The following is a 22,450-nucleotide window of genomic DNA, read 5'->3' on the forward strand; positions in this document are numbered from 1 at the left end:
GACCTCCTGAGCCTTCAAGCCAGTCCTCAATAGCCCAGTTGAAGCCAGTATTCTGACAGAAGCACCCCACTTTCTAAAATGGTTTTCCTTGCAAAGTTTGCAAGCCAGCCGGGCATAGTGGCACATGCCTTTAATCTCAGCACCTGGGAGGCAGAGGCAGGTGGTTCTCTGAGTTTGAGGCCAGCCTGGTCTACAGTGTGAGTTCCAGGACAGCCAGGGATGCACAGAGAAAGACCCTGTCTGGACTTGAGAGGTGGTTGCTAAGAACATGAGACCATTCCCAGCATCTGCACCGGGTGCCTCATAACTGCCTGAAATTCAGAGAATCCAACAGCCTTTAGCCTCCTGGGCACACATACGCAAAATAAATAAATAAATAAATAAATAAATAAATAAATAAATAAATAAATAAATAAAAATAAAAGTAAATCTTTAGAACTGTGCTAGCAGTGTGGAGCGATTGTAGATGCAAAGTCTAAGCATGGGGCAGCCATCCCCCACAGCTCCCCAGGGAGCCGCTGTTCAGGAGTATCCGCCCCACATTTTCTCTGCCATTTCCCTCTTGCAGGAGAGTAAGTGCCCACAGAGAGCTTTTACACAAATGGGGTCAGGTCATGCTTGGCATCTAAACTTGCTTCCTTCATTTGGAAGTAAGGCGGAGCTCTCCTGGGTGAATGAGGGCATGGCTCAGGAGGGTACAAACCCCACCATCTTCCGAGGTGGGTGTGGGGGGAGCACAAAATACCATCCCATCTCTATGCCAGGACCCAGCCAGAGGCCTGGCAGTCAGCAGAACCAGCTACAGCATGCTACCTGGGACTAGTCTACTTTTTCTTTTCTTTTTTTCATTCTCTCTCTCCCTCCCCTTTCTTCCCGCCCTCTGTCTCTCTGTCTCTCTCTGTCTCTCTCTGTCTCTCCCTCTCTCTCCCTCTCTCTCTGTCTCCCTCCCTCCCTCCCTCTCTCTCTCTCTCTCTGCCAAGGGCTGGGTAGTAAATACTTTCTGCTCTGAAGGCCACAGTGTCAGCCGCAGAATGTCTCAACACTGCTGAGCAGCTGCAGACACACTGTAAATCAGTGAGCGTGGCTATGGCTCAAAACCAACCACAAAGTAGGCACGGTGTTGCTGCCTGCCCTTCACCGTGGATCCCTCAAAAGAGCGGTTCTCAGCCTTCCTAAATCGTGTCGCTTCTAACCTTTAATCCGGTTCCTCGAGTTGTGGCAACTCCCAACCATAACATTATTTTTGTTGCTACTTCATAACTGTGATTTCACTACTGTTATGAATCATGGTGTAAATATCTGTGTTTTCTGGTGGTCTTAGGGGACCCCTATGAAAGGGTCATTGGACACTAGACACCTCACCACCACCACCAAGGGCTTTGCAACCCATAGGTTGAGAAGCACTGCCTAAGAGGCTTTGTGCACCTTCCTCTCAGTTTCTGCCATGCCCCACTCTACAGGAAGGCACCAAAGATGCAACAGCAGCCAGCACTAGGGACAACCTGGGAATTACAAGCTGTGATCTCTAAGCCTCTGCAGATGACATTGACACACATTGTCGAAGATCCTTCTCATCCCAGCATCAGAAACCCAATACTCTTGTGTGTCCTGATCTCATGCAGCCCTGGCTAGGACTCCCAGCAGTTGTGCTACCTACAGCACACTGCTTGCTTCTCCGAGCATCAGTCACTCTAAACCTCAAGCCCTCAGCCACACCATGTGATGCTGAAAGCTTCCCCCGTTAACCTGGCTCTACCTCATCCCTGGCTTAGACCTTATCACTCTCTTGGATGGTGATTCCCGCTCTGCTGAATGGGACCCTCTCTAGACCCTGCGGTCCTCTCTGCTGGGCCACAGCTTCCAGTTCCTCGGGATTCCTTTTCCCAAAAGGCTATGCAAGTTTACCCATTTTATAGCAACCAAGCCCTGGGAGCCACAGGTCACCTCAGGGGACTGACCTATAAACATGGCTCCTGGGTCAAGCCAGCCTCAGCCAGGACCCAGCCTAGCTAGTAACCTCAAAGCTAGCATGATCCTCCACTCCACCCCATGTCCCGCCAAGAACAGAAGAGATTACTTCCAGAGCCCTGGGGCCTATGGACCCCACAGAGCAAAGTTTCCGGTGGGAAAATGTGCAGCAAGCTCAGCAGACTGCAGCTGGGACCGCAATGGTTATGTGTATAGCAGGAGCCACATGCATAGTGACGGAGCCTGGCCTCCCCACCCCGAAGGGCACTTCGATGATGGTTCACTTGCTGTCCTCTGTAAACCCTCAGCCAAGAAGGCATCATTGTGCCCATTAGCATAAGAGCATCAGAGGAGTTTTCATGAGGATGTTCAACATGTCCCTCCGTTTCCTTTATAATTAACCACCAGGGTCCTGCCTCAACCAGTGCCAGGGGTGGCCATACAGATTCACAGTCAGGAAAAGGAGAGGAGAGGGACGGGGGGAGGGGGTATGAACCTTTTGGAGAGTTCATGTAAATGGAGGGAGAGGGTGGCCCTCAGATAAGATCACCCTATCTTTTAATTCATGAGACATGAAGTCTGGTGTCACTTGAGATTCGAGGACAGTTTTTTCCCTGCTATCACCCCATCTTAGGGTCAGCAAACCAGCCTGCTGATACTCTACAAGGGGTATCCTTTGGGATTGGTTAGTGATGCCACCTTGGGACCCATAAAGGCCAGAACACCCTGCAAAGGTAGCTAAAGGGCAAGATCTCTGGTACTTCGATTATGACTAATTATGACTCAGACTAAGCAAGAATCCCTGCCCGGGGTCTGTGTGTGGGATGTCCTGGCCTCTATGACTACACCAAGTAGTCTGTGAACTCCCACATCCTCAGACATCAACATCAGCACACAGGCACTGAGGTCAGTGAGGGGAGGTAGCCATGGTTACAAGAATGCTGTGTGGGTCTGGCTGCTTGATAACCCTGTGTGGCACTGCCACAGAGAGTAGCCTCAGGGAAAACAAAAAGGTCCTCAGCCATGGGCTGGTGTCCCGTGTGGCTGAAATCTGGCTTTGTGTCCCTGACCATCATCACTGTCTCTTGTCTCTAAATCTTTACTTAAATATGGGGTCCCCAGAGGTCCCTCTATCACACCAGCCTTGGAGTGCTGGGACTCTCTGAGAAGTCTGTGCATGCCTCTAGGTCTGAGCTCAGTGGAGGTACACTAATGGCTTATCAGGGCTGCTCCAAACTCAGGGTCTTCCTGAGGCTATGGGTAGCCCAAGCTCAGAGTCACATCTCCTCTGGTGGTGGTGGGGGGGGGCAAGCATAGAGACGTGAGCCGCACTATGAGGCTTTGTCTTAGAGCGTGCCTTCAGTCGGAATGGCCCTGCTCCTGACCTGTCTGGCTCTGCCTGTGAAATGGTGGGAAACTTACCACAATGACCAGCAGAGCTGGGCCCACAAAGGCCCAAATGGCACCACTCCCCAGAGACAGCCAGCAGCTGTGGAGAGAAAAGAATTACTTGAGCAGCCTCATCCACGGAGGTACCTCCACCCTGCAGCCGTAACAATGGCAGGGACCCAGTGCAGAGAAAGGATTCGTTGGCTCTAGGTACCGCTCTGACTCCCGCTCTTCCTGTCCAAGTCATTCCCATGGTGATCTCATGAGTCTCTTGCTCTGAGAGGATTTCTCAGAATTGATGCCTGGGTCAGCCACCCCTGACGAGTCCAGCCAGAGCCCAGAGTAGATTTCAGCTTCGCTACCACGATAAACAAAAAGCTACACTGGGAACTGGCTTTGGATCTTTGCAGAGCAAGTCAAATTTTGGCCAGGAAGGTGCTTTCGGTGGGGCTCAGAAAACTGGTTGGCCACCTACCACATCTGCCCTGGGCATGTGGCCCACACCTCCCAGCCAAGCAAGGACTATAAGACCCATCTGCTGGTATACCCCAGGTCATGCTCATTTGAATAATCTCACATTTCTTCAACTGAATGCTGCACACTTACTGATCATCCAAGAAGGGCCTGAAGGCCACAACATGGGCTCCAAGAGTGATCAGAGCCATGCCCTGGGAGAAGCACACGAATTTAAAAATTCCCATCAAAGGGATCAGTGGGTAAAAGTACTTGCTGCCAGGCTTCTTGATGACCTGAGTTAGTACCCCAGGACCTCTGGTAAATAGAAAGAACTGACTCCTGAAGGTTGCCTTCCAACCTCCACATAGGTGCCATGGCATGTGCACACACACACATGTGCACGTGCATACAAGCACATGTGTGTGTATATACACCACACCGGCAGAGAATGAGACTGTAGATGTAAAAAAAAGAAAAGAAACAATCTCGGAATACAGTAATACCCACACTATGGTTCCTTTTTTGTTTGGTTGTTTATTTAGTTTTGTTTTGTTTTTCCAGATGAGGTGTTTCTGTAGAGCCCCAGCTATCCTGGAACTCAGTATGCAGACAAGGCTGGCCTCGAACTCAGAGATCTGCCTGCCTCTGACCTCCACTGGTGCCACTGCTGCCCACTTTGCATTGCCAAATCCAAGAGCACAAAAGTATTGTTCTTGCTCCCAATGCCCAGGCCTGGGAGAGCCACTTGGTGTCCACTCTACACCAGGGTAAATATGGGCATCTGAGATCAGCACTGTGAAGCACTTTCCAGAACCTTCTCTACAGGAGGCCTGCCAATCACTAGGCATGCTCAGCTCAGAGAACACAGGGTCACTTACCTGTCACTTGTCCCATAGCTGTCCATAGAGGATGATACGGAGATGATGCAGATGAGGAGAGGGCACCCTATGGAGAGACAGAGATGTCACATGTCCTGCTCCTATCCCCGTCTGTCCACAAATACAAGTGTTTGACTCCTGGTGGCAAAGGCACTGGACATGGAGTATTGCTAGGACAAGGACCTTGAAGGCTAAGTCAGGGGTCACACATGCTCACACACACATACACACACACACACACACACACACACAGAGAGAGAGAGAGAGAGAGAGAGAGAGAGAGAGAGAGAGAGAAAGAGAGAGAGCACTTTCTCTTGGTTCTACATAGGAGCCTCAGGGGTATGTGATAGCCCCAGGACTTAGGGCAGGGTGACCCACGGTGACAAGAAGGAAGGTTGGTGTCCTGTTTGGGCCACGATTCCTAGCGAAGTCAACTGACCCACTAGACGCATGTGTGAGTGGTTGAAGACATTTTGGTGAGTGTTAACAGAGATGTGTGTCCTAGACATTCAGCAGGCAGAGGCCCAGGCCTCTGCTGAGCACTCCATGCTCCACAGGTTGGCTCCCTAAGAAAGCATCAGCTGAGAAACCCCTCTACAGCTGCAGGGTTAGGGGACAGTCTTGGGTCAGCTGTACTAGACTGTCAAACGCACCATCCCATGCTGCCAGTACTTGAGCCCACAATCCTCTAGCCAGGCATTCTGTTCCCCATCTATGGGGCCAAGAGGCTGGCTCTTTTCTAGCTCTCAGACATGTGTGACCCATGACTGGCTCAGTGAACCATCAATCCCCTGTGGCCACAGCAATTGATTGAAAGATGGACATGTGACCCAGATGAACCAATAAGACTCCAGCAGGGACTGCCCCTGAGACTGGGAGGAAAAAGAAACTCTGTCCCTATGGGGACATAGATGGGACAGAAGGGGATTGTGCAGCCACCTTAGCACCATGGGGAGTTAAGACAAGCTCAGGACTCTGCTAATGAGGACATCAAGAAAGGTGAATTTATGTTGTAGAATCCCATAGATCAAGACCTGAATTCTACCACCATAGGCCTTTTTGGCTATAGGAACCATTAAGTTCCTTTTGTGTCTAAGCCAGTTTGAGCTGAATTTGTTTTGCTAAGCCTTGTCAGACTTCTGGAGAGGCAGTGGAAGGGAGGTCTAAGAACAAACTAGGAAAACATTTAGACCAGCAATTCCCAGAGCATTCCATCTCCCTGCCAAGAAAGGACTCCGGGTCAAACTGTTCTTAGAGCCAGCCATCCCAGAGCGAGCTGACCGCTTCTTGCACTTTAAAAGTTCAGAGAATATATATATATATATTCAGATGTGAGTCTCCACAAGGAGGAAGCTGCTCGGTGATCTTTAGCTCAGCTGTGGCATGGGCTTTCGCTCTGGAAAACACCTCTGAGTTTTCAGGCTGATCCCTTTCAAATTCTGCAGATACTTTCTGACATTGCAGCATCTTCTACAGGCTCAGGATCAAGTGCCCTTTACCTCCCCCGACAGGGGGCAGAGAGCTAAAAGAATGAGTTCTGCACCCTACCGCAAGATCCCTCCAAGGAGGGTGTTTAAAAGAGGGGACTGCGGAACAGGGGTTCTCAGCCTGGAGGCCGCGACCCCTTCAGGGGTCAAACAACTCTTTCCCAGAGGTCCCCTGTCGGATATTTACATATGGTTCCTAACAGTTCCTAACAGTAGAAAAATTACAGAAATGGCAACAAAATGACGCTCACCACAACACGAGGAGCTGGTTAAAGGTTTACAGCTTTAGGAAGGTTGAGAACCACTGCTCTAGGGAAAACTATTTCTCAGCTCCGAGCAGCCCAATGTCTCCACCCCCACAGCTCTCTAGCGCCCCCTATAGACGGCTGGCTTCATGCTTTCTGTCTCTATACCAGGAGAGTGGTTTGAAGTCTAGCTGCTTCTTCTCTTCCTTCTCCCTCTTTTTGTTTTTCTTTTTTTGGAGGCAGGGTTTCTCTGTCTAACAGAGCCCTGGCTGCCTTGGACTTGCTCTGTAGACCAGGCTGGCCTCAAACTCACTGCCTGCCTTTGCCTCCCAAGTTCTGGGATTAAATGTGTGTGCCATCATACCTGGCTAGTGTCATCTTTTAAGGACATTTCCCACCCATTCTTGAAACCGGTTTAAAGCCAGATAGATACACAGGATACCAGGGAGTCTCTGAAGGCAGGTAGTCAACATGGGAAACAGCCCTTGCTGTGGATCTGGGTCATCCTCAGCCTCCCTCCCCTGCGAGTGTCCCTGGGACTAGGACAGTTACTTCTCCATAGTGATTCCTCATGGGAATACTAGCGATGACTCTGCTCCCTCCCAGATGCAGCCAGCACCTCAAGCATTAAGGAGACACCGAGGTGTGTGGTGGCATGGAGTCCCCGGGCTCTGGGAGGCACATCTCTTGCATCAAGCTCTCATGGTCCACCCAAGATGGCAACATTGCCCCCAAAACTTTAGACAGTGGGAGTGGGTGTGAGTTTTATGCCATCACATACTGACTGGGGAGCAGCCAGGAGGACAGTAAGGGGGGAGGGAGGATAGACAGGAAGACAGTACAGAGCAGAGAGGTGACAGACACTTCCTTCTGTCTGTCTGTCTTTCTATATATTTATCTATCTCTCATGTGCTCTGCTTTGGGAATCTAAATTACTGCCCATTGGAAATTAAAAAGAAAAAATTCATAGGCAGAAAAAGAGAGTGAAGTCAGATAAAGGCAGCAAAAGGAAGAAGCCAGGGACTATGGAGTCAAATGACGAATCCTTCCCAAGGATACACCAGACTTGTTATGCAATCCCAGAGAGCTGTCTGAACCTCTCTGCACCTCGATGATCCTGTTTCTGGAATGAAGACTGTGAAATGCTCGCACAGGGCTATTGCAAGGGCCACACAAAATGCGTGTGAACAGCAACGCCCTGTGTGTGACACTGATCCCATCATAACCAGCATCCTGGATGCTCAGGTTCCCCAGCTGTTCTCACCAACGTCTCATATGAAGCTGTCTTCCCCAAACTCCAGCAAACGATGTCATTTTTCTGGCATCCTTATGGCCCTGCCAGCATAGACATACTCTCTCTGAGTCAAGATGCACTCATTCCTCTTGGGACATGGTAACTTTTCAGAAGCCCCGGTCTATTGGGGTCCTATAGATAGATAGCTTTGGACTCCTGAGACCCTGGTGGAGGTGGCAGACATTTTGGGGAACTACTACTGCAAGGGAGTGGATGGCCAGAAACAAGAGAGGAGTTGGGAGTCTCCCATAGAAACCATTGACGCCACCTTCCCGTGTGTCCCATGGAAAGTGTGTACCGTGAGACTCTTGGGACTTTGTTCTGATGGCAGATGGCAGTAGTGTGAGCTTCTTATGGGCTCAGTACTGAATTCCTACGCACTGGCTCCAGGTGGCGACCTCTCCACTCTGAGCTCTGGGCTCCTAGCTCTTAACCTCTTACTGACACTGTCCCATGGTTAGACAGGTCTTACAAACATGAAATCGGTGCTTGACATTCGTACTGGCTGGTTTTAGGTCAACTTGACACAACTTGACATTGGAGAGGAGGGAACGTAAATTGAGAAAATGCCTCCATAAAGACCTGGCTGTAGGACATTTCCTTAACCAGTGATTGATGAGGGAAGGTGCAGTTCACTGTGAGTGGGGCCATCCCTAGGCTGGTGGTCCTGGGTTCTAGAAGAAAGCAGGCTGAGCAAGCCATGAGGAGGAAGCAAGTAAGCAGCATCCCTCCATGGCCTCTGTATCAGTTCCCGCCTCCAGGTCCCTTGTCCGGCTTGAGTTCCTGCCCTCACTGCTTTTGAGGATAAACTATTCTCTGGAACTGTGAATGAAATAAACCCTTTCATCCCCAAGCTGCTTTTTGGTCCCGATGTTCTGTTGCAGCAACAATAGCCATAGCTAGGACAACATTTAAAACTGACTGAAGGAAGGAAGCATTGCCTGGCTAACTCTAAATAAATCTCCCACCACTACTCAGAGGCTGAGCTGGCTTCCTAAATAAAAATGAAGAGGAAGGCAGGTCTGGAACGGATTTACTTCTTTGGGGTCTCACCCTAGATGATGGGGACGTCACAAAAGACATCGAGTTCAATAGACAGCAATAAACCTCATGCCTTCCCTCCACAGTGAGTTGGTAATCAAATTCCAGTTGGCTTCATCAAAATGCAGGAGCCACAGTCCCTCATCTCCCCAGGGATACGACCTGTTCTCCTCACTTTCACGAACCCCTGTCCCACAGCTCAGGTCGCAGTTGCCACCAAACCCGTAACAGACCCCACACCTCCTCCCCACCCCAGCTTCAAAACAGTAATACAGCTTCTAAAAGCTCCAGTTTCACGCAGGCTGAAGCGCTGGCGGGGAGAGACCTGAGGGGAAAAGGCTGTATCTCCTGTGGTCTCTGCCAGCAGCGGGGTCTCCTGTGCCAGCTCCAGCTCCTCCTTCATTAGGGGGCTGGGGTGTAAAGAACCTGCTGCCTACAGACAGACTGTACTTAGGCCAGAAGCCAACCCTGCCCAGAGAAGATGAAGGACACAGTTCACGGGCTCCTGACGAAATTAATTAAGGTGCAGGATGATGGGAAGATGGATGGAGGCTTCAGGGGGTCAGAGCTGCTTGGCAATCTGTTTGGAGAGAGCTGCAGATTGAGTTCTGTGAGGACCACATATGGGGGCATCAGAAAATGCCAGAGCCTACCACCTTGGGGAGCAGGATGCCCTGCCGCTTTACTTTTCGAAAGGAGTTTGCCATTGTAGGGAATGTCCTTCGTGTTTTAATATTGGCAAATAGCTTGGTTTTTCTTCAGCTTTGACAGATCAAGTAAAATATTCCTCAAGGTTGGAGAGAGTAGACTAGCACACCCACTCACACACCTTTCACACACACACACACACACACACTCACTCACATACATACACTTCCACACTCACACAACCACCCCACACTCCCATCACATCCCAAGCTCTAACTGCCCTGATCACCCGCCCCTCTCCATCAGAATGACATGTTTCCCATGAAGAAACTAGTAAGCTAACAGTAGCCATCTAGATCTTTCCTAACAGAAGTCAGAAGTCACAGGACAGAATCACCTCCTACTTGGGTCGGACTGAAGAAGCAGATCACATTTGGATCAGCCTCCCTGAAGGGCTGGAGAGCAGGGGACACCAGCCTTGTGTCTGTCACACATACACAAAAGCACTGTTGGGATCACCCAGGCTGAGCACTGAGGCGGAACGGGAACCATGGGGACAGTGGGTACCAGCTGCATGGCCTGCAGCAGTTGGAGGTGGCTGCCCACCCACATCCCCTGCTCAGGCCTCTCCAGGGAATCCCTGGGAAAGTGTCAAGTGTCACCGCCTCCACTTCAGCCTTAAATAAATGGCATTTGCCAACTCGAAGTGCACACAGTCAACACAGTTAATCTGCTGTTTGCATAATGAAGGCTGAGAAAATTAAACCTATTTGAAGGAAGGCAGGAAAAAAGGCAGCAGGCCTTTGATGCCTGGGCCATGTTTTAGAATGATGGCAAAAATGGTGGGTGCCCATCCTCAGCACGGCACTTGTAGGTAGTGGCTCCGCTGGGCTGGCAGGGACTCCTTCTGATGAGCAAGAGACAACACAGCCAGCCAGCTAATGCCAGGACGTTGTATCGGCCATGCCCCAGGGAGACTATGAATCATAGTAAGGGTCCAATCTTTGAAACTTTCAGAGTCCTAGTGAACTTTCCTAAGTATGAGCAGCAGATAGAGATAAAGAAATTCAAGAACGGCCACGAAATCACTCTAAGAACAGGGAAGCCTCAAGTGCAGGGGGGGGGGGGTGCTTCCTGCCTGGTGACATGAGTATGGCTCAGGCCTGCAGGGTATTCCTGGGGGCTGAGCCCAAATCCCACCCATGCATTAGAAAGCTCCATTCTAAGGATACCTTAGACACCTGTGCTGCCTCCCCTCCAATCCCAGACCACAGTGTGTTTATCTACACAGCCCTCTGTTCCCTACCCCAGCTGACTCCCAGGGTAGGGAGGAACTCTGCAGGTCAGAGGCCACTGTTCCTGCCCAGAGCCCTCTGAAGAACAGAGTGACACCAGCAGGGTTCGGTCCTCACTCTGTTCCTTCACTCTGATAGGAAATGCCAGCCCGGGGCCAGCTTCGAACAGTCCAAGTGACAGAGTAGTGTGCCAGTGGACAGGTAGCCACAGAAGGAGGCTCAGAGCCCCCGAACAATACCCTAAGTCACACAAGATCGCAGAAAGCATGGCCCACACAAAAGGTCCAGTTTCCGAGAAACTGCCTGGGAAGGGCCCAGTGGCATTGAAAGAAATAACCAAAGCCATTAACTAGCAGAGTGTATCAGGTAGCAAATGCATATTTTATTCTTTTAAAGGAGAAACGCGGCTCAAATGGGCACTCTGGAACCCAGAAGTATAATCAGCAAAACAAAAGCTCCACCAGAGGAGCCGACAGGGGCCCTGCAGACAATGATGCCGCATGGAGGTCAGAGGAAACTAGAGCCAGCAGGGTCTCCTCCAGAGAAACCCAGACACTGTGGTACTTCCAGTGGGTACTGGAGGCTGTCAGAGAGCACAGCAGAGCAAAGCAGGTGTCTGCAGACACCACGGTGGCTTCAACAGTTGATAAGGACCAGGAAGGATGCCAGAAAGCTCGGGAGGGAGGCAGCCTGGTCACGACTGAGTGCAAAGGCTGAAAGGGAGTGGAAAGGCTGAATGAGGCAGGAGAAAAGCAGCCCTCCGGCTCCAGGGCCTGATGGAACGAAAGAGCAGACTTCAGGGACAACCGTGGAGACAACAGCAATGAGGGACACAAGGTTTCCTAAGGAAGCACGTCAGCATCCAGGACAGTAAAATGAAGGCAAGACAGAGACTGTCTGATGAACAGCTAAGAGCATGTGGTAAGAAAGCCTGCTGCACCAGATACACAGAGAGAGGAGAGAGCCCAGGGAAGAGAGCTAGGGGCATCCACAGCAGTGACATGCACAGACATGCACCAGTGTGGACACAAAGATACATGTACACACACACACACACACACACACATACACACACACACACACACGGACACGCCCATGTGCGCATACACAGATACACACAGATGCAGGGACACGTGTAGAAACACAGAAACCTACACACGTGACACCAACAGCTTATGAAATTATAAGCAACGGTAGAGTTGGGTGCCCTCCTCTTTTCTTTTCTCTCAATTGAGTTAAAAAAGCAATAATATCGAATGACATTTATAGAGCTGCATTATTAGGTCCATAACAAATAGAAATATAATAAGCTTCCGAGGCATACAGGGGAGGGAGCGAGGGAATGCTGAGTGGGAACAAGGTGACAAGGCCAGATGGTAATTCAGACTCCCGGGGTCAAAGGCAGAGGACCAGATGTGGTCGGTCTGATGGATAACAGGACACACCCTGCGGAGACACACCGGGTCTCCTCTCTCCGCCCCCGTTAGAGAGGAGAGGTTGATAAAGTGATATCATAGCCCGTGGCCCCCCACGCGGTTGTGATGTGTGTAGCAATAACCGCAGAAAAGGGGATAAAGTAATAGAACCACTTAAAAGCAACGCTTCCGCGTCGCACTGTAATTTAGTGAGAACATAAAATAGGTTTTAATATGCCGAAATGCATACAGCAAGCACAGGGGCAGCCACTAACGAAAGCAACCCAGAGACTACGGGGAGAGCTCATTAAGAGCATTAAAGCACCGCGCACAGGAAAACACCCACTTAACCCAAAGGAAGGCAGAGCGGGAGAAGAAACGGGAACCGGCCAAGTGAAGTCAACACCTCACTTCAAAGGATGGGCAGAGCAAACGGAGGAAAGACCTAGGCCAGCAAGTAGAACCCGGATGCTGCCTTGAACTAGCCGAGCCTGACACGAATAGATCACACCATCCAACAGCAGAGCACAGACTCTTCCCGAGACCCGCCATGAGACAGGACTTGATACGGTCATAAGTAGAATCATGCTGACCAATCCCATCTGCAGCTATGCCCCTCCATACCTGATACCCCATCCCACCCCAGCCACCTGCCCTTCCGCTACTACATACCCCAGCCTATCCCATAGTAGTAGAGGTGCTTGCTGTCCTCTGACCCGAAGACCTTTATCACCATGCTGTAGAGATGCAGTCCCTCCACCAGCATCCATGCAAAGGCGGCCAGGAAGAAGTAATGTAGGAGGACGGCCAGCACTTGGCACGGGACCTGGGCGCCAAGCAAAGGTGAGGGGTGAGACTACTGGGTGCATACTGGCCCTGCTGAGGTTTGGCTCACAAGACCTCGTGTTTCATCATAAGGAGCCAAGGCTCAGTTTCTCAGCCCAAAGTTCCTCTACGACCGGTGACTGTGCCACCATGCCCCCCACCCCCGCCAAGCCCACCCCCAGCTCCCAGTGACTCAAGAAGAGACTCCGACAAACCCCCTCCCCTGAATTTCCTGAGGAGACAGACACCTGGGTGCTAAGGGGACAGCTGAAGGCCGAGGATCAGCACCCACTCACCGTGCCAGGCTCCACACGGAAGCTGATCAGCAGCAGGACCTGGGCCACCAGGACAGCGAAGGACAGGTTGGCGTGGATGTGGTAACGCTGGTTCCGAATGGTGCTGACGGAACTGAAGACAGAGAGGGAGGTGTGAGTCCCTGAGCTCAGCCTCTGACAGCCTGTCCCCGTTCAGGTCCCCATCTGCTACTCTTTGAGAAACCATGGGTATCTTCATAGCTACTACCCCCTGCCCTGTGCCATAGCTGCCTGCTTAGACCCTGATGGTTCTTGGCCAGCCTCCCAGTTCCTTTCCGAGCCCCAGCCACCCTGCATAGCCCGAACCCTTCCCAGAATTTCAGTTGCTCATCCAACTTCCCTGGACCCTCTTCTGTTTCATCCCCTCCACTGTGGGGGTGGGGGTGGGGATGGAGGATGCTAATCAGAATTCTGAATTAGGACTTGCAGAAGATACACCCCCATGACATCGTGGGTGTCATCAAGGGCGGCAGGGAGAGATACAGGAGGGTGGCTGCAGGATCTGCCATTCTTTTATAGTCATTCCTGGCAGGGTTCTGCCTGGAGGCCTGGATTGGCAACCGACAGAGAGTGCTTCCGGGCCTCCCCCCCCCCCAAGCTGCTCACCTCCACACTGTCTCCCTGTGCATGGCAGACTGCTCAAGAAGGCATTTATTTATTCTTTGGCTTTCTTGGTTATTGATGGGCCCCATCCAAAGGCTTTTATGCATAACTTGGCCTCAAAACTGAGCACCACAGCTTGCTAAAGAGGGTGCAGCCAAGGATGCCTGTGCTAGCTCTTGCCTGGCTCAGATCCCACCAGAACTCAAGCGCCAAGGTGGGACTTTCCGGACCTCTCTGGTGTGTCTAAAACCTGGTGACCCTACCATATAGGCCTTGCTATGTCCATCTTTCCTGCACCTCAGATACAAAAGTGAAAGTCCCGGGACGAACAGCCACATAGTCACATCTGTGCCCCTACTAGCAGGGATGCACCCGCCAGGGTCTCCAAAGCCAGGGATAGGAATGGCCGGTGTGACAGGATGCACTGATATTTCCAGTAGTTTGCTAGACTTTCTGGAGACACAAGGAGAGGGTGACTCACGACAGCACTGCAAAGGTGACCAGTGTGGCAGCCAGGCAGAGAACCGACAGAGAGCAGCCAACATAACTGATGGACGACAGCGCCACCTGGTGTCCACGTGTGAGCTGCAGGAACAGAAGGAGAAGTGGGAGGCTGGCCTTCCATGCCATCCATCCCCTGGCTGGGATGGTACCATAGCGGATATACGCCCACAGTGCTGACCTTGTGGTGCCAACCTCCAAGATTTGCCTCACAGGCAGAGGGCTATACCGCACTGGACTTCGGGGCTGGCATTTCCTGTGTTCCGGGTTGCTATGCCGTATCCCCTGGCTTCTCCACTTAAGCTGCCTGGCCCACATTACCACCATACTCCCAGCCGTATCTGAATGATCAGAGGCATGTGCCTCCTCTGGCTATGAGATGCAGGGAGCAACAGTGAGGGGCTTGAGGTGGGTACCGGTGGATTCACAGACATAAAGAAAGCTAGGAAGACTACACCCAGCATGTTGCAGGAAAGAATATGCTAAGCCACTGGAGATCACTTCCGTCTCTCTTCCTCAGTATTGCTAACCCCAAAATTAACAGTCACTGAGTGCTTTCCTTCACTGGCAGGCACACAAAAGCCCTTGGGACCTTCTTGAATGGACATCCATGTGATCACCTAGACTGACATCTGTTGTGACAGACCATCTTTCATGCAATACAAGACATATGTAAACAGATTATGCATCCCACTGGAGCCCGGCAGCAGTATTTGACGGCCCCATTCATCCCCCGACATTTGGTACCCATCTCTGTTCTGTTGAGGCTGGAGGTTTGGGCTCTAAAGGATGGTGTCTCAGCTCTGATGGAGGGCTGAGGTTCCCTCATGCAGCTCTCTGGCTCTGGACAGAGCTCAGATACAGCCAGGCCTTGAGAGACACCATGGTTCGCTGGGCAGCTTGTGCTTGGAGACTATCCCTCACCTTAATCAGCTATATCATTTGCTGATCACAGGCAGGAGGCTTACTGGGGCTGAGTTCAGGCTGTCAGCATTCTGTGTCCTAAGGACATGGATTCACAATGCAGGGACAGGTGAACATGAGCAACCCAGCTGCTGCGGAAGGATGAAGTTTCCATGACCCCTCACGGGGTTAACTAGACATCGAGACTAGGCCTTCTGTAGCTCAGATCACCCCCTGGGAGAGTCTGCTAAGGAGTCTGGACCTCTGGACCTCAGACACTTCCTACCAGGACCCAGGAGTCTCTCTGTCTCCCATCAGCCACCTGGCTTAACCAGGGAAATAAGAAACACCTGACCTTCACAGTGAACAAAATTCAGGACTTTCATCAAAAGCCTGGAGGCTCCTCAAGGTTAATAGATTGACTAAGCTGCCAATCTCAACAGGGAGCTACCTTCCCAACTAGAGAGCAGAGCCCAGGACCTGGAGTCCTAGTGGGAACTAACACCACATCAGGATGCAGTCACTTTTCTAAGAGACACCTGTAGCCCACAGTGAGAAAAAAAATTGGGCTCTTTCATCTGTACTGGCTGTCCGGAACTAAGATCAACCTGTGGTACGAAGCCAGGCAAAGATTGAGGTAGGAAATCCAAGAACCAAAGACCCGGTGCCAGGAGTGACTTAGGGTCTCAGAACTGAGTCCTTCATGAACACCAGACAGCAAGAGGACCCTCTATCTCTTCGCTGCCAGGTCCTGACCCCAAAGTGCAGGGAGTGGGGGGAGGGCAGTCTTAACTGCTGGCAAAGGTCTCTTGTTTCCCAGCTCATCTCAGAGACGTAGCCAGACTACTTGAAAACAACGGAGTGGGTTTTTAACATTGAACTTCCTGGGTCTCAGGTCCAGCAGGGACATTTAACTCAAAAGGGAGTCGAAGGGCTGCGTGGCACCTTACCCTTGTCTGAAATGGCTGGAGAGACAACCACCACTGAAGCCTGTCCCCGTGGAGGTCAGAACCCTGGGGAGACGCATGAACGTGGCTGGTCTGTATGCACCTAGTTGGAGCAATCTCCAAGGCTCCCGGTTCATTTGTAAGAAAGGAGCAATCTTCACCCTTTGTTCGGAGAACAAAGAGGTGCTTGCTTCAGGCTCTGAAGGCTTGTCAGTGGTGATGGAAACCGACGGAGAGGTAGCTGGGGGTGGGGGATGGCTTGCTCTCTGCCCTGTGTGCATACTCTCTACAAAACTCCACAAAGAATCCCTCCACTTCTTCTGGTCCTTGGACTCCTGGGGGGCTCCCTTCCCATAAGGAGACCAAACACTTCAACCTTTGAGCATGAGCTGCCCATACTGACCATCCTCAGCCCTTTGCTTCGTTTTGGGGGACACTGCAGGTCAGAGACTTCTCTCTGCCTCACCTGTCCCAGCACCTAATCACAAGCCTATCACTTACCCCATTGAGCAAGACCCCCATTCTGAAGGCAGCCTCCTCCTGAAATAGGATCCCAGAGGAGACAGGCAGCACTAGCTCTGCAGAGAGCTCACACACACACACACACACACACACACACACACACACACACACCTCTTCAGAGTAACTGATTCTTAATGAAGATTCTGGAACAAGACAGGCATGGTAAGTGTCTCTGTTCCCAACAATGGCATCCTGGATCTAACTGGAGGAGCTGATGTCAGGGAGTCAAAAGGTGGACCCCAGAGTAAGGACCCAAGGGTGGGGCACCTGGGGGTATATAGAGAAGGGAAAGATCTCAAGGAAAGCAAGCAATGGGGAGGCTGTCACAGGGAGAGAATGAGACAGTGGGAGACAGGAACAAACTTGAGGCAGCAGGTTAGGGATTAGGGAGGATGATAGGAAGAGACTTCCCTGAGGCCTCTAGCAATGGCATCTAGTATCTTTCTCAGCTACCCTCCCCCTTATTACTAAAGTAAGGTCTGTTGCTGAAACCAGAGCCAATCGGGTTAGCCACCTTGAACTAGGAATCCCTCAAGCCCATTCAGTTTTTCTATGGGTGGCTAGGGACCCAACACTAGCCCCTACTCACCTCTGATGCTGATGTTTTAATGTAAGGGGTCCACACTCCCAGAGGTGGACCTGCCCCTCATCCTCCTCCCTCCATCCCAATCTGATGGAGCCCTCACAACCAGGGCATCCCTAAGGTCCTCGTGCTCCAAGCTCACTCTGTGCCAGACTTGGAGTTCAGGGGTTGAGGGTTAGGGAATGAAGGATGATGGTTCAGAAGTAGAACCCTCAGCTGAGTGCTTGGGGTTAGGAACTCAAGGTAGGGTGCTGAGGCTGGGTTCTCAGACTGAATGGTACCCACTCCATCTCTTTCCGACATCTGCCAGGGACCTCCAGGAACTAGCAGCCCCTACTTGGGCTGCAGACGGCAGGGCTGAGGCTTGGCAGACCTACAAAGCACACAGCAGGAAGGAACCCTGAGTGTCCCAAGAGCTGACATGGTTGGGTGGAAGGGGTGAGCACCATAGACCCACAGCCCGGGACAGGGGCACAACTGTCTCCTGGAGGTTGCCTGACATGTACAGGCTGAATGTCCTGTAGAAGGAGCTTGACTGTGCTCAGTCCTCACAAACTCCTCCAACCCTAGAAAGCACATATGTGGCCCTGGCTATGCCACGCTCCTGGGACCACAAAAACAGCTCACACAATGGTCCCACCAGCCTCGTCACCCCTTGCCTTCATGCCTACACACAGGCTGCCTTCAGGGACACATCCAACTGCCACTAGCTTAGATCCAGACCAGAGATGGTGCAATGGCCCTGAATGGAAAGAACCCCATGAGAGAACCCCACATGCACACACCCAACACCGGCTCCAGGCTTCAGGACAGTATTGTGCATCCGGCCTGTACTGTGCCCTTTCTTTCCCATCATAGCCAGATTTAGAAATGCCAATCACCCACCCCATAAAAACCCTGGCACTGGCTTCAGGACTGTATCCCTCTGAGTCAGTGACCACAAACTCAATGCCCTTGAAGTGCCTGGAGTGACTGCAGGAGGCCAGCTGAGGTTCCCATTCTGAGGATCGTGTGGGACCACTCCTTCATCTGAGCCCATTGGCACGGTCAGATCATCCTTCTCCCATAGTCAAGAGTGAAAAGCGCAAACTGAAAGTGAATATCTACCAGTCTCGGCACAGGGGAAAATGCTGCAGACAGGAATGAGTTGGGCCCATGACCTCTCTTCCTTGCAGGGGCTGAATCATCTCCATCCCCTCTAATATTGTTCCTGGTCAAATTCAGCTCAGTGTGGCTGCATCTTTTGCTTTTTAACTAAATGCAATTAACTTAATTTGTGCATGGGTGTGTACTCATATATGTTGTGTGCATGTCTTCGCACATGTGTGCCTATGCATGTGGAGGCATGAGAATGTCAGAAATTTTCTTCCATCCTGCCCTCCTACCTTATTCATTGAGGCAGGGCCTGTCAATCAAACACAGAGCTTTCCCATATGGCTAGTCTAGCTAACCAGCTTGCTCTGGGGATTCCCATCTCCACCTTCCAAGGCTGGAACTGCAGGTGGGCCACTGTGCCCCCACAGCATTTATGTGTCTTTCTGGAAACCAAACTCTGGTCCTTATGTGTGCAAAGCAAGCACTTGAATCACTAAACCATATCCCTAGCCCTGTTTGACTTTAAAAAAAAAAAAAAAAAACCAGAAATTGAGGCTTTCAGATAAGGTATCTGAGCGTGAAATTCTGATAAGATCACCAAGTCTTCCAAGTTTAAAATTTATGGATTTAAATGGAACCTGCTGAGGGGCCAAGGCCAGCCTCAGACCACATTCTTAGGGTCTCCTGGGACATCATCCTGGGATCCCCTAGAGCATCATCCTTAGTCTTCTCAGACATCATCCTGGGGCCTCCTGGGGGCATCATCCTGGGGTCCCCCGGGGCAGCATCCTAGAACATCTTTCTTAGTATTGGTCTAGTAATCTAAGTTATGACTCGGGTTGAAATTGCTCAGAAAAATTGCCCATTCACTCAACCAGGAAGACAGAAGCCTCCAACTATAAGCCCCAAGGAAGACACCAGGAATGGAGACGGCCAGGGGAATTCTCAGAGAGTAAAAGAGATGGGAACACAATGGAGTAAGACTTGAACCACAAACTCAAAGACCACAAGGGAAAACTTAGGTGCCCCAGGAAGAAGCTGGCTTGGTGTCCAGGAGATGCGATTATTCGTATCACCTTACGAATTCTGTAAGTGTGCCCCGGTCTTGGCCTCACTTGTAAGATCTGCCTTAATTTCATTAATGTTCATGAGACTGTTCCTTTTAAACAGGGATAATTTTAAACCATTTTCAAATCACTCTTTCCTAGCAATGAATAGATGTGATTTTCTCCCACGAAGACACCCACAGACTGTCTAAATTTGGTGTCACCAATACTGACTGGTGACAGATTTATGATATAAATGAGTCTGGATTTCCTTCTTCTTCTGATTTTTTTTTCCTTTTTTGACTTTGTAGAGTGGACCTCTCTGGAGACAAATGCCAGGCATGAGCGGCCACTCTCTGGAGAGTATGCACCCCTTTATAGTGCTCAGCAGACCCTCCCAGGTAGGAAAAAAAAAAAAGCAGAACATCTCTCAGTTCAGTGATCCAGCATATGGAGGACCCAGAGGTAGACATTCTACCCTGGTGTATATGAAATGTCCCCAATGGTGTGAGCAACCCTGTCTCGAACAGTAAAACCAGGGATGCCCCTGTGCCTTCCCTCTGGGTGGTCTTTGTGACACTCCGGTTCCCAGCCAGTACCCTGGATGCTTACTTGCTCAACCTCCCTCCCACTATGAAATTACCTCTAAGAGCAACATCACTAGCTAAGGAACCATTTCTGCTGGCTCTTGGTGTGCTTGTCAGAAGCCACTGGTTCATTTCCTGCAACTCTAAAGCATCATCCCAGTGCAGCTCACAGCTTCCTGCTGATGATCCCAGGCTTGTTGTAGTCTGGGTCCCATGACCCTTGATTCTCCCTTAACCAATGTAGGTTTCTATGTGAACCAACTCGTGTCAGACTCCCCCAGCTTGCCCTTCAAAGATGTTAACAATGTGTCCAGCTATCTCCCAGATATGAGATAACAATGTGTCCAGCCGTCTATATGAGATAACTTTGTAGCTAGTCTAGAGCTATACCAAGGGTGGTGACAGCTGCTGTGATCTGAGGACCTGTGGGGTCTATGTAGCACTCACCTTCAGCGGGACCACTTGCATGAGGATGGCGAAGTTGGTGAGGTGGGTGCAGCGGCACACTGAGTAGGTAAGGTTTCCTTCTGTGAGGGCACATCCCAGGCTGGACCAGACACCTTCCCCAGAGCTAAAGGCACAATGGACAGGCATGATCAGTGGGAGCAATGGCACCCCTCAGCCCCCCCCCCCAGTGCAACAACTCACTGGCTAACCCAGACAGCAGGGTACAAATTATTCTCAGGTATTATTAAGCCTGGGAAGTGGGTGGTGTGAGGTGAGGTGCTGGTGAGGTCACAGAAAGCTCTCTGGGATAGAAAAAGACTTGGTCCCCTTGGGAAAGCTCCTGGCCCCTCCCAGTCTGTAAAGCAATGTTTGTGGCCCAGAGTCCGGCTTAGGAGGCCGGATAACTCTGGGAATCCAGAGTACCTTGAGAAAAATGCATTATAGTGCTTCAGCGCATGTCTGGGGGACAGATATGTAAAATATAAGGTGTATGAATAAATAAGATAAACAGAACCAAAAGGCGGTGCGCACAAATATGATAGAATGTGTTACGTATAGATATAAAACTCCACATGGTACTTTAAGAACCTTTGGGGGATGGAAATGTGGCTGGGGTTAATGTCACTTGTTGTACAGATACAAGGCTCTGCATCAGATGCCCAGAACCCATGGAAGAAGCTGGGTGTGGTCCTATATGATCCCGCAACCCCCAGTGCTGTGTGCAAGTATAGGCAAGGAATTGCTGGGGGTTGCCTGGGATTGTCTAGGATTGCCTGGGGTTGCTGGGGTTGCTGGGGTTGCCTGGGATTGCCTGGGGTTGCTGGGGTTGCTGGGGGTTGCTGAGGGTTGCTGGGGATTCCTGGGGGTTGCTAGAGATTGCTGGTTGCCAGTTCAGTCAAAAAGAATGCACACACACATATACTATACACGTGCATATTATTGTTGCTAAAACTTTTATTTTACAGGTTTTACTTTATGTGTGTGTGGAGGGATGAGGATATCTGCATGTGCCTGGCAAGGCGAGAAGAGAGCATCAGATCTCCTGGAGCTGTACCTACAGGCAGTTGTAAGCTGCCACGTGGGTGCTGGGAACAGAACACAGGTCCTCTGCAAAATCAGTATGTTGCTCTTTGTGTCTGAGCCAACTCTCCAGCACCCAGCCCCCATTTTATTTTAAAAAGAATCCTCAGCCCATGTGTATCATTACACAGAAAACACACAAAAATGACACCACACACAGCATCACCATGGTATGTGGGAGGCGTTATCTACCTGGTCTCCATGCACGCACACAGAAATGAATGCAAATTACTAAGGAAACTGACAACCTCCTCAGAGTGACCTCCGAAACCCGGGGGAGGAGGTCAGAGGAGGCTGGGGTCAAATGGAATGTTTGCTTTTCTGTAATGTTCTCATCTCTAATTGCTGTTACAGCCATGATTTCTTACATGGCTCTATGCTCTGATACCAGCCGGCTCATCTCTGAAGTGAGTGTGTTGGCCTCTTTTCTTGTGTGTACAGTCTCTGTCCTTCCAAATGCCAGGAAGGTATCTTTGTCAGCAAAGACTTGTGCTTCCGCCTTAGGCAGGAGTCCCAGTCTGCAGAGCTGAAGGTGCTCTGAGGCTCTGGCTGTCTCTGATTTGTATTCTGCTACAACTCCTAATCCGTGTGTCAGGGGGAGAGGGGTACTTGCCTGGAGGGAGGTAACTCAGACCCCCATCTTGCATCCCTGACAATACCTGTGCTCGAGACACCCCAGCTATAGCAGAATTACAACAGCTATTGCAACAGTGAGCCTGCAGCGGGGGAGGGGCTGATAGTGTTGGGAAAGGGGCCATGGAGTAAGCTCTGCACCTAGTAACTGAGATGCTGCTACCAGCTTCTGGGTGGTTTTCTTGATGAATGAGCCACCTCCTGGGGAGGTCAGAGGTACCCAGCCAAAAGCAAAGCCTGGGCCAATG

General features: G+C 50.9%; 1 protein-coding gene across 2 annotated transcripts in view; it reads right to left on the minus strand.

The window, feature by feature from the left end:
• ADGRD1 (adhesion G protein-coupled receptor D1) overlaps positions 1–22,450 on the minus strand; it is a 108,136-nt gene that overhangs the window by 10,984 nt on the left and 74,702 nt on the right. For both annotated transcript variants that reach the window (XM_080940719.1, XM_080940718.1), the window contains 6 exons: positions 20,490–20,613; positions 14,340–14,443; positions 13,238–13,349; positions 12,789–12,942; positions 4,692–4,758; positions 3,391–3,457 (listed from right to left, as the gene is read on the minus strand). In XM_080940719.1, coding sequence (XP_080796845.1) covers positions 3,391–3,457; positions 4,692–4,758; positions 12,789–12,942; positions 13,238–13,349; positions 14,340–14,443; positions 20,490–20,613 — 628 coding nt within the window. The remainder of the gene's footprint in view (positions 1–3,390; positions 3,458–4,691; positions 4,759–12,788; positions 12,943–13,237; positions 13,350–14,339; positions 14,444–20,489; positions 20,614–22,450) is intronic.

The sequence above is a fragment of the Micromys minutus genome (assembly GCF_963924665.1).
Source record: "Micromys minutus genome assembly, chromosome: 29".
In the NCBI taxonomy this organism is placed as follows: Eukaryota; Metazoa; Chordata; class Mammalia; order Rodentia; family Muridae; genus Micromys; species Micromys minutus.